General features: G+C 44.2%; 1 protein-coding gene across 5 annotated transcripts in view; it reads left to right on the forward strand.

Moving 5' to 3' along the window:
- Positions 1-12653, forward strand: part of SULF1 (sulfatase 1) — a gene marked incomplete at both ends in the record, with an annotated part of 81962 nt that overhangs the window by 59311 nt on the left and 9998 nt on the right. For all 5 annotated transcript variants that reach the window (XM_079722474.1, XM_079722475.1, XM_079722476.1 and 2 more), the window contains 8 exons: positions 2468-2684; positions 5188-5440; positions 6963-7059; positions 7485-7579; positions 7890-7955; positions 8906-9078; positions 10724-10866; positions 10961-11084. In XM_079722474.1, coding sequence (XP_079578600.1) covers positions 2468-2684; positions 5188-5440; positions 6963-7059; positions 7485-7579; positions 7890-7955; positions 8906-9078; positions 10724-10866; positions 10961-11084 — 1168 coding nt within the window. The remainder of the gene's footprint in view (positions 1-2467; positions 2685-5187; positions 5441-6962; positions 7060-7484; positions 7580-7889; positions 7956-8905; positions 9079-10723; positions 10867-10960; positions 11085-12653) is intronic.

A 12653-nucleotide genomic window follows, 5' to 3' on the forward strand; every position in this document is an offset into this window, starting at 1 on the left:
CACTTTTCACAAGCAAGACTTCTAAATGACATTTAATTATTTCTTCATGGAGTTGTACATGAGTCTCAGAGAACTTTTTTGAGAATTTCATGGCACCTCCGCAAGCTAATTGGACATATCTAGGAGTGCTGTGAACCCAGGCCTGGAAATCACTGGTCTCCATGTTAAAAAACTGCATGGAACCAGCTACATGCAGTTTTCAGCTAAGAGTGTATGAAGACTAAGCTTGTCACTTGTCACCTAGCTGTTACAGTTAGAGTTAGGGTTGGGCTTAGGAGAGGGAAGCACATAGTCCTGTCAGTGTAGATGAGCTGAAAGTGTCCATCTTTTCAACTGGAGTCATTTTCTGACCTGGTTCCAACAGTACATTTCGAGACACAAATTTCTTTTCACAGTCACACTCAACAATACACATCCCTCTCAAAGACTCATCCATCTGAGCTCCTTAGACCTGAATATATCCCTTCTGCCCTCCTTGTGGGATCCAGTTTCAAAGAGGTCCAGTAACCGGCTGTGAATCTAAAGCAATGGTTCGTAACCCAGCTGCACATTAGAATCACCAGGGGAGCTTTGGAAAAATCCCAGTGTCCAACCAAGTGTGAGAACCACTGATCAGATGTAACTCCCGCATGCCTTATTGATTTGAATTCACATTTTGGGGTCTTTTTTTTTTTTTAAGTTAAATCATCCCTAATTTAGTTAGTCCTTAGATTACTCTTGTCTTCTTATCTTTTCATGGCTTTGTAGATAGGTAGTCAGTGGCCTTCTCTTTTGAGCTCCTGCTTCTCTGGATGGAGATGTGAACATTCAAAACATTCTGGCCAAGCCACTAAAGAAGGTTGTAACCTGGTGTATCTTGAAGTAATTTAATTCACTAGCACAAAGAGTGTATAGAGGTTAAAGTGAAATTATAGTACAAGTTCTGTATGCTGGGGATCTGGGAACTCTGTGGTAGAAGCACAAAGGCAGCTGTGATAATTCAGCACCTACTGAAGGCATATGACTCTGTTAAGAGAAAACAAACTGTGACTCAGCATCGTGGTCCATCATAAAGGGCTGTATACTATTTTGTACACAAGTGTCATTTTTCTACTAACCAAGCCATCTGGGACCCTTGGCCAAACTTTGCCTTGCATTAGGACACTTCGAAATCAAGATGTTCCCCGATGATACAGGTACAACAAGGGGATATATGAGGTCATTTTACACGGTACCTGAAAGAACATCTTTTATCGAACATTGGGCTGGCCAAAATGTTCGTTCGGGTTTTTCCATACGATGATACAGAAAAACCCGAACTTCTTGGCCAACCCAATAATTTTTCATTTACTTTAATATATATTTGAAAATACATAACTGGCATAACAAACGCATAATTTTACAAGTATTATTGCTTTGGCCACAGTTTAGAAATGTGTCTGTTTAAAGAAAAGAAGTATCAATAAAAATTGTACACAGGTGACACTCATACATGGAAGGGAAAAAAAAGACACAAGTTTGATAATACTACACTGTAGCATGTTGTAACAAACACGATCTACTTAAAATAAAAGTCCTTGTTCTTCCTATTTGCCAGATTAACATTTTAGGGAGGGAGAAAGGGGAAAATGAAAAGTAAAAGGAAGGTTATTAGATCTTTAAGTCAGTTATAGAGGATCACGTGAAATAACGCCCAGGCAAAGCGCTGTTATTGCAGCCAGGTTTGATACTCACGAAACAGGGTGGGGGGCACTGAGACCCGATCTTGGGGCATACGCATCCGGAATCTAGCCTGCAAGCTCTGTGGCTGTCTTGAGAGGAAGCTCGAACTAGAAAACCCAGGCCCAGATCCTCATGCGTGTCTCCGAGGAGGTGAACCTTTGCCTCTTTAGGGAGCAACTTGTTCTGCTCGCTGTGCGCTGTATGTAGAAGGATAAGAAAAAGCACAGAGAAAGCCTGGCACATCTGCTAATGTCTGGGCTGTGTGAACTTTGCCTTGCCCCGTGATGGACTCAGATTAAACTCGTCTCTGTCTTCCTCACGTGCCACACTTCCCGGGCTCGCATTAGAAAATTCAAGGACAGAGAACAAAGCAGCCACGTTTGTTTTTCCAGAAAAAGAAGGGTCTGGTGCAAACAGCCCTGACAGCTGTGCTCTGTGGCTTGGTGAGTTAAGTAAGGGCTTTTACGTGTTTCATTCAAGACTCTGTTTAGTCTGGATGCCGAGGATTTATATATCAATTTTTGGCTCTGGTGTCATTGAGGTAGCTCTGATTTCCCGTGATTTTGTGGTCATCTGTATTTGCCTGCAGTGAAGGAAATACCTAAGAGAACAGGAGTCAACGTCTTCCAGGGTCACTTAAAAGCTGGCCTTTTGTCCTTGGCTCTTTTTCATGGTGTCGCCAGGGTTCTAAAAACAAAAGCAGCAGGCCTTAATCAGGAACACCTGACTCGGGATGGGTAACTTGCTGTCACGTTGGCTTTTGCAGAAGTGGCGCTGTGTCGAGGACGCGTCTGGCAAGCTTCGGATTCACAAGTGCAAGGGATCCGGGGACCTGCTTGCTGCCCGGCACAGCACGAGGCCCCTCTTCTCTCGCAGCTTCCACGACAAGGACAAAGAGTGCAATTGCGGAGATGCCGGTTACCGGGCCAGCAGAAGCCAGAGAAAGAGTCAGAGGCAGTACCTAAGGAACCAGGGGACCACGAGTAAGCCATTTGCTGTCACCCTCTCAGTGGCAGGCCAAGGCCTTTGGGAATGGATGTTAGGGAGACAAAAACGTCTTGATCCATCTACATGTTAGATATTATCAATGCATAGGTTTGGGGCTAAAAGCAAATAATAGTTCTGTTTACAGTATGAAAGCTGAGGTCATTTGAAATTTTGCTTTGTGAATATTAAGCTTAGGATGAAAATATATACAGCAAAAGCAGCAGACACAAAACATACGCACACTTAAAAAAGAAAAAAGGGCTTCCCTGGTGGCGCAGCGGTTGAGAGTCCGCCTGCCGATGCAGGGGGCCCGGGTTCGTGCCCCGGTCCGGGAAGATCCCACATCCCGCGGAGCGGCTGGGCCCGTGAGCCATGGCCGCTGAGCCTGCGCATCCGGAGCCTGTGCTCCGCAACGGGAGAGGCCACAACAGTGAGAGACCCGTGTACCACAAAATAAACAAGAAAGAAAACAAAAAAGAGAGAAAGAAAATAAAAATCCGAGGTTTCAGTGCTTGTGCATTTAACTAATAGGAGAAGCATAAATGCTTTTGTAAACGGCATATCTGTTTTAGGATGATATATGTTTCTAATTCCTCTTATTGACTGGCAGGGTCAAACTAGCCGAATTCAGCATGAGAAGCACTGCCTAGCGTCTTCTTTATAAAAACTCTTCTCAGGCAGCTATCAGATTCCTATGAAGCGGCACCTTCCATAAAAGAGTGAGAGTCTAGTGCCATCTAGTGGCTTAATGTGAAAAGTGACTTATTTCTATGATAACGCCTTTCTGAACTGGTTTTGGAAAGCAGGATACATTAAATTAAATTCTATGCCCAAAACCAGGGAATCAAATCATTCACTAGAGCGCAAGGGAAGCTCTTAGAACAGGCTTTTGTACCCTGGCCCTCACAGATGAACTTTATAGAATCATGAGCCTCTAGCATTTTATCCAAAATTTTAAGTATATTCTATGTGTATATATGCACATGTTTCTGGATGTCCGTAATTTTCAACAAAATATTAAAGGAATCAATAACCCCAGAGGCTGAAAATCATTGACTTTGGAGATTTTCCTCCTGAGAGAAAATGCCAGGTTTACTAATTCACACAAAGATTTCAAATGGGAAAATCACAAGGGACAGGACCCCTGACCCTCTCCCTTAACAGAAGCCATCTCCAGGGGCCAGCTTGGAGGTGGAGGAAGCCTCTTTTCTCTCAAGAAGTTCAGTGGTCGCTCCCCAGGCACTGACCATAAAACACACTGATTTTTCCGTGTGGAGCACAAGCTCAAGAAGTCTGGGGCCCCTTTTTCAAGCCACGTGGAGTATTGTGTGTTCGAGAACGGGAGTGGATGCTCTTCTTTTGCGTAATGATGGAATTCGTGAGCACTCTCAGTGATCCAATGCACAGGGGCGTGTCCTCTGAGAGCAGCATCCTGCAGAGAACGAAATGATCCTGATCTCACAGCCTATGTGCTCCCTTTCTTCCTACTTCAGCAGCGAGCTGGACACATAAGGCCACTGAGTGCCCCCCGCCGGCCCCCCCGCAGAGCCTGAGTGCATCTGATCAGCGGGGGAGCAGTGTGTGCATGTTAAAGCTCTTATCTAGCCCACAACGAGCCTTGACAGTGGTTTCTGGTGACCAGAAAGCACACTCATCTCCCCCTGGCATTACCGTCCATCTGCCAGGCATTTAGTCGGTTGCCTGATGAAAGCATTTGCAAAATTTAATTGTTCTTAGAGCAATCTTCTATTATTTGTGCAAATAGAAGGTGTCTGGAGCGTTCACCTTTTTGAGAAAGTAGCCCAGTGTCGTGGGAAGACTGTAATCTTTAGAATCTGATAAGTTGCAGTCTGAGATCCCACAACTATTGGCTGCGTCACCTGGCAAAAGTATGTAACGTTCAAAGCTTTAGTTTTCTCATCGTAATATAAAGATGATAACAAATTCATGAGCCTGTTTTGACAACCTGATAGATATTTTAATGTGAGTTTTTATTGTCATAATTCCTGTCTTTCATGATTGTGCATTAGAGATAAGGACGACGGGAATGATACATAACAAAAGCTCATTTTAGTCATTACTATTATTAATAGTTTTATTATTAAAAGCTAATTATAGGTATTACTCTTACTAATAGTTTTATCCAAAGTGCCTTGTAGTTCACTCTGAGAACTTGACGTAGAAGTTCACAGCCTGCCCTAAGGGGAAAGGGTCTTAGAGATCACCTAGATCTATCCCCTCACTTGAGAGATGAAAGGCCTGAGACCCAGAGGAACACACCATCCAGCACACTGCTCTGCACTTGCGAAGCCAGGACCGTAGCCTGCCTCTCCCAGTGTGAATTCCCATGGGCCGGCCACTGCACCATGATGTGCCCCTCAGCAATGCAGTGTGTGCTGCTTGCCCCTTCCCAAAATGCTCACCAAGCCTGGCGATCGTTTTCTTCCCTCCTAAACTACACCTGGCCATCCGTGTTAACCTGTCTTCCCTTATTTCCAGAGTACAAGCCCAGATTTGTCCATACCCGGCAGACACGCTCCTTGTCCGTCGAATTTGAAGGCGAAATATATGACATAAACCTGGAAGAAGAAGAACTGCAAGTCCTGCGCCCACGAAACATTGCCAAGCGTCATGATGAAGGTCACCAGGGGCCCAGAGGCCGCCAGGCCACCAGCGGCGGTGATGGGGACACGATGCTGGCTGACAGCAGCAATGCCGTGGGCCTGCCCGCCACTGTCCGAGTGACGCACAAGTAGGAAGGCTTTGTGTTCACGGGGGTTGAGTTCAAAGTCATCCTTCCGTATCATACGATTTTGCCCCTTTACAAAAAGCAATATCACTCAGCAGTACAGTGTTCCTAGAGCTGGCCGACGTGATACATACCTGGGGGTTAAAGAAGCAACAAGGAGTCCAAACAGTCATAGATTTGGACGTTTGCTTTGGGTCAGTTTCACGTGAAGGCGGATCAGCTGGGCATTTAGCCAGAGTGATGCTGTCCCATCTTGACTCAGCAGGAGTCGAGTTCTGCCCTGAAGCAGTTGCCTTTGTGGAGTCTAGAAAACACATGGAAAACATTACCGGGGCTGGAAAGGGTCTCGGTGCTGCCTGGGCACTGCGGCTCAGAGCAGTTACAGTGTTAGGCTCTCAGAAATGAAACACAGCCCAAGGGAGGGAGGACTCTGGGTCCCGGAGAAGCTTCCAGAAAGATGACGTGGGTTGAGGATGGATTTGCGATGCAGAAACACCTGACCTCTCCAGATCCCAGAGAGCCACGGAGATGGGGAGGGAGGTGATTCCCCTCGGCTTTGACCGACTATCCTGGTTCTCCAGTTCCTTCCAAAATCTGTGTGCTCGCTTGATAGAGAAATCTTTTCTTTCTGAATTTATTAGCAAGATCTTTGTTTTATCTTTCACTTCATCACTTTAGGGAGGTGGGGTGCTGTGAGCCCTGCCAGGATTTTTAGCTCTGGGACGGGTGTCCTGGTGCCTGCAGTGGTTATGGTTAGATGCTAAAAGATTTAGACCCGGGTTTGTTTCTCATTCAGTGTTGATTTGCTCCCCCATCCCACCTGCTGTCCATCCCTGGGGCTGCTTCTTTGCTTCAAACTTCATGGGACACCTCAGGCGGGCTCTTTGGAACAAAATGAGTGGGATGAATAACCACCTTCTATCTCTGTATTTCTTCACATCAACCATTTCCGTTACAACTGTGAGAACATTTTTTTTCCTACAGTATTTGGTGAGGCTTTCAAAAATGGAGTTTTGTTGGGGGATGATATTTGTTCATGGGGACGTGAATATGGAATGTTGCCTTGATCTTCATGGTGACGTCTCTCTGATACCATCCTCTGTCCTCACCAGTAGCCAGGAAACATTGCCACGTATCCTTGTCTGTAGCTCAGCTCCAGGTAACTGCTTGCATCCAAATTAAGCAGTTAGAGCAGCAGTCCCCAACCTTTTTGGCACCAGGAACCGGTTTCATGGAAGACAGTTTTTCTACATGGGCGGGGAGGGAGCAGGGGATGGTCTAGGCGGTACTACGAGCCATGGGAAGAGAAGGGGAGAGGCAGATGGAGCTTCACTCGCTTGCCGTGCACCTCCTGCTGTGCCACCCAGATCCTAACAGGCCGCGGACCACTACCAGTCCATGGCCTGGGGGTTGGGGACCTCTGGTATAGAGGATAATGAAGCTCCCTTGGCTATTTTTAATGCTTTTTAATATTAGAATAGAAACCTATTTCTGATGTCTGATGTCGTGTGCTTGGTTTTTGCAGATGCTTTATTCTTCCAAATGATACAATCCATTGTGAGAGGGAACTTTATCAATCAGCCAGAGCCTGGAAGGACCACAAGGCATACATTGATAAAGAGGTGAGTCATGGCCATGTAATTGGAAGGTATATTCCCAAAGCACACTCCACTTGCCAGCCCTGCTGTGTACACTCATCTTTTTTATAATTATGTGAAGAATAGAAGAACAAGCTGCTTCTGCTTCTGCAGTGATACAGTGATAGCCCTGACTGAAAACAAAATAGAAGGTGAAAAAAGCATGACCTCTTGAAATCTCTGTGAGCAAAATGATTCAATTATAGAAGAGCCAGCTGTTACTGTTTATTATAACACATTGGTTGGAATATAGAGGTAGACATATTCTATGCCAGGCTTGTTTCCAAATTAATTATCACCTCAGATGAATAGCTGTAATTGTGGAACACAGAAAATAGGGTGGAAGGAAAGATGCTTTGTATAGAAAATTTTGATCTTAAAATGCCACTGTCGACATGCGTGTTTTCCAGATTGAGGCTTTGCAAGATAAAATTAAGAATTTAAGAGAGGTGAGAGGACATCTAAAGAGAAGGAAACCTGAGGAGTGTGGCTGCAATAAACAGAGGTGTGTGTGTGTCCATCCGTGGTCTCATTTTCACACAAGCTGCAGTGACGCACACTAGGCTTGTTTCTCTCTTTTACCAATAGAAAGCTTAATACATTGATATCATATATTGTAATGATCTAAACCATTTATGTCAAATGACACATGTCATAAACCTAAGCAGAAGCTTTAAAAAAAAGTCCCATTAACTTAAGATTGTTACATACAACAAAATAACTGCCTACCTTGTATTTTGCTTCCATTTTATAAATCAACTGTTTGATCAAATGCACGATTATGAAGACTCACTTTTCAACCTTCTTGCCCGCAGCTATTACAACAAAGAGAAAGGTGTGAAAAAGCAAGAGAAATTAAAGAGCCACCTTCACCCATTCAAGTAAGTAACTGTTTGCCACATTTGCTGGAAGTGAAGGACTTTTTGCGGGGCCTTTCTGAAAGGCTGCTGGGCCTCCTGTGTTCCAAGTGGTGCTGCTTAAGAAAAGTAGATGCAACTGGGAGGGCATTAGCTCAAGAAGTTGAAAACAAGCCCACGTCTTGCCAAGGGACCATGGCAATCGATATTTTGGGAATCCCAGGAGGGGGCATCATTTGAAGTTCTGCTCTAATTGCGTGTGTGCTCTCTGCTGGTGTATCGGCTGGTATCTAGCTTGTCCCCATGCACTGCTTTCTGTGGACAGTGATTAGGAGATGTGGACTCGCTGAATTAGGTCCATGTGTTCTGCAGAGCAGCGTGCAATTGTGTTGAATTCTATAAGTTGGAAGAAAAAGACATCTTTTTAAAATAATCGTAAAATGTGCATGTAAAGGGAATTTAATATTTGAGCCTCAACAAAATTTGAGCCCTTTGTGGAAAGATCAAGATAATAAAAAAAAAATTTTTTTTAATTCTTTCCAAGCCTATTTTGTAGGATTTGTCCAGAGAATTTTAGAAACCTAATTCAAGTCATCTAATCTGACCAATCATTGACTTCATGGCTGATAGATCCTGGGCCACCAGGAAGTTAAGCCACCTGCCAAGGGCATGGCCAACAGGATCTACTGATTCACATTGACATTTATTTCCATCAATGTTTGCATGTCAATAGGAAGAAAATGTCAATCCTGTTAAGATTGAGTAAATTCTAAGAGCGTTGTCACTTCATGAGTTTGTCTTCAATATTGCTGCTTATATTTTGTGTTTCGAGGCCCTCTGAAAAAGTAAGGCCATCTATTATTGTGTGTCTACCATCTTGTGCCTAAATATGTGTGTGCGATTCATAGCAACAATCCTATTTTTACTTGAGAAAGTGCTTTCTGATCATTAAAAAGTCCCTTATATTGGAATAGAGAAGCTGCTCAAGAAGTAGACAGCAAACTGCAGCTTTTCAAGGAGAACCGCAGGAGGAGGAAAGAGAGGAAGGAGAAGAAACGACAGCGGAAGGGTGAGGAGTGCAGCCTTCCTGGCCTCACCTGCTTCACGCATGACAACAACCACTGGCAGACGGCGCCGTTCTGGAACCGTGAGTTGCCCCATCTAACTGCCACTTCCCGCCACCATCCCCACAGCCAGCAGCTCATGCACAGTTACTTAGACTAGGAATTCAGCAGCTTGAAACCAGGAATCTAGAAAGATTCTAGATTAAAGCATCATATCATTGTCTATACTGACAACTAGAATCATTTTGCCCAAAGTTACTTTTTTCTTTAGAAATTTTTATTTTGACGTTGTGTTTGAAAATGCCCAGCTCTCCGTGGGTTTTTCTCCTGGTGATATTTCACAGAGTACCCAGCCCCTGACAGACTTCTGGCCCAGCAAGACTGCTTTGTCCCTAAGTAACTAAATAGATGGATGAACAATTTTGTCCCAGATATATTTCATTTCTGCTTTATTTCAAGTGCATGGAGACTTGCCCTTGAAGTCCAGGTCAGTGTTTCTCAAACTGGGATTTGGAGACTCCCAGGAAACCAGAGACCATTCTTGGGGAGACCTAGGGCCTATGTGTGATCATTTTTGTTTTTCTTTCCGTTTTGGTGCATCTTGATTTCAGGGTCTATGTTTACATGTATGTTTACATGATGTTTACATATTCGAGGCTGAGTAAACTCTTAAAGGCCTCGCTTTAACTTTGAATGTGGGGATCTGAGGGTCACAGAGCTTGCTGAGGATCTGTTCTCCATCAGGCTCTGGGCCAAGCACGGGAGACACACGATGAGCGAGACATACCTCCTTCTCTGCCCTCAAGACACTTATATTCCAAAAGCGGGTAAAGAAAGAAAGTAAATGAAATCAATAAAATAATTACAAGTTGTAATAATGCTGTGAAGGAAACAGTGATCAAAGTTTTTAAGAGGGTCCCTTTTAGAGAGGGTAGGGATAAAGGGCCTTTCTGAAGAGGTGAAATTGAAGCTGAAACCTAAGGCGTGGAGAGAAGGAATCATGTGAACAGGGGTTGGGGGTACAGCACCCCAGGGAGAGGGAGTAGCAGAAGCTTTCATTTGACTGGTCTTTCGTGTACTTTCTACATGTTAACCAGTGGACCTCTGCGTGGTACAAAAGATGTTCATGGTAACAGTCCATCTCATGTTCAAGTGTTGTAGAGATCTGCAAGGTCACAAATTTTGACATCCTTAAATCCACTGAGCTGTGCTCAAGCCTCCTCCAGACCCATCCACACTGCAGAATCCCCTCTCTTTCCAGGCACCATTTGTGACACGCGACCATCTGACATTCAGAGCAAGCTAAGGCACTGGGTCCATCTTTTTATTAAGTAACCATTTTTTCCCTTTTTTTTTGAAAAAATTAAAACAACCATAAATAGGAGTTCCGATACTTTCCTTCCCGTTCTCCACTCAGTCACCCTGTTTTGGAGACAGTGCCCCACAGAGCTAAGGGGACAGCAAACGAAAGAGCCTGACACTTCACCTTCGCCTTCAGCCTATAACTACCCTCCCAGGTTGCCACTGGGTTTTTTTGCCTCTTCACCTAATCTCACAGCAAATTTGTATAGAGAGGGGGAGAAATGTAGTTGTTTTTAACGTCTACACACACAGTATTGGCAAGAAAGAAAATGTGAACTTTGAAATGTAAAGATAAGGAAGCGCTGGAATGGCTAGGCTCCTGGGTTTTCTCATTCTTTTTGTTTTGTTTTTCTTTCTTACCAACAGTGGGCTCTTTCTGTGCTTGCACGAGTTCTAACAATAACACCTACTGGTGTTTGCGGACGGTTAATGACACGCATAATTTTCTTTTCTGTGAGTTCGCCACTGGCTTTCTGGAGTATTTTGATATGAATACTGATCCTTATCAGGTAAGTCAATATGTTTTCATTTTATGAAGCTTATTGAAAATGGAATAAGCAGAACGTGAGCTTAAACACACTGTCCTGGCCGCTTCATCCGCAGCTCACAAACACCGTGCACACAATAGAACGGGGCGTTTTGAATCAGCTACACATGCAGCTGATGGAACTCAGGAGCTGTCAAGGGTATAAGCAGTGCAACCCAAGACCTAAGGGCCTAGAAGTTGGTAAGGAAAAAAACTTTTTTTGTCCCATAGTACCTGGAAAATTCTTTCTGTTGTCAAGTTTTCTGCCTTTGAAACATATAGTTGGGGATAGAAGACATAGAAACGTCTAGTTTGGGATCCTTACAGGGGAAACTTTCCAGGCAATTCCAAACATAACTTGTTCTCTAATTTAGCTCTGGGTGCACTAATGAAGAATTTAATACCCCCAAAGATTTGGTGAGCGTTTCATTCCATCTCTCCCAAAGATTCATTCTCTTAGTAAACCTCAATTCCTGATGGAAGCATCCACTGGAAAATGGGATGAAAGCATTGGGGGTTTATTTGTTATGGATGTCAACAGTCATAAGATATACTCTAGGTCAACTAGGATATCCTATTTTTTTTAAAGAGAATTGGGATGGAAACACACAATGCCCTATTTCTGCTTCTCAGAGTTTGGAGCTCCCCCAGTTGGATCCCTGCCCACGACACATTGAATTAGATTTCTTCTGTCTGCAACATTAAACTCATTTCTCCTTTGGCTCATGGAGATGCAGCTCTTTTCAGTGTCCGTCCCAGCTCTTTCCTGGTTAATGAGAATACTTATTTTCTCATAATTCCTGTGGAAATGTAAATGTCAGCTGTCCATAGGAAGAAGGAGAAAGAGCTGAGGCTGGCCAAGGGCACAGCATGCCAACCCCAAAAGGGTGAAAAGCTAGACCCAAAGGCAGTGGGGAGCAATTTGCAAAAAACCCTCTGTTGGGCAGCTGAGTTTTCTCAGTGCCCTTAAGGGCCTGTGTCTCTGTGGGTCCCCTGCAGAACCAGCAATAAAAGTAAGCAGCTCCCCAGGCCATGAGCCTTGATGGGGGACTCGGCGGGGGGCAGTGGCGCATCCTGAAATGATCAGCATCGTCACCTGTCATTTCCACCATTATAGGGTCCTCACGGCATTCAAGCTGCGAATCCCAGAGGAAATTCTAAATCCTGTGGGCGGTCCCATCACAGCTGTCAGTCACCACCCCTCAGTTAAAACGTTATTGGAATTCATTGCCAGCCAGAAGAGTCCAGCCAGGTCTTTTGGTCACTGACTCCACTCAGCTTAAATCTTTTCAGATATCCTGCTTATCTGTTGACCTTTTCCTCAAATTTTACCCCCAAAAAAGCCCCCTAAGGCCTGGAAATTGAAACAAGCATTAGAGGCACTAGAAATATTACACCCGGATATTTCTCCCCTGAAGAACATAGCACTCCTGCTGGTGATGACATAGCAGCTCCACTTAGTGAAACCTGATAGAGTCTCTAAGTGGTGAACGACACGCCAGGCAGAGCCTCTTGTTACCGTTACGCTTCAAGTAGTCCTGTCCACCTTCTAGACGCTTCCTGAGGGAGATGATTATTGGCCCTTTTTTCTAAGTGTTTTGTCTAAAATAACCAAAAGTTAACTATTCCTGAGACTTACATGGACTCTGGGAAGTACCGTTTTATCACTTTGAAATGGGCTTTCCTATCTCACCCTCACCCATTTTTCATGTGAAGTCTGATACGTTTTATCTTAAACCTTTTTATTTATAGCTTTCCATCCTCATTTTG

The sequence above is a fragment of the Hyperoodon ampullatus genome (genome assembly GCF_949752795.1).
Source record: "Hyperoodon ampullatus genome assembly, chromosome: 17".
NCBI lineage: Eukaryota > Metazoa > Chordata > Mammalia > Artiodactyla > Ziphiidae > Hyperoodon > Hyperoodon ampullatus.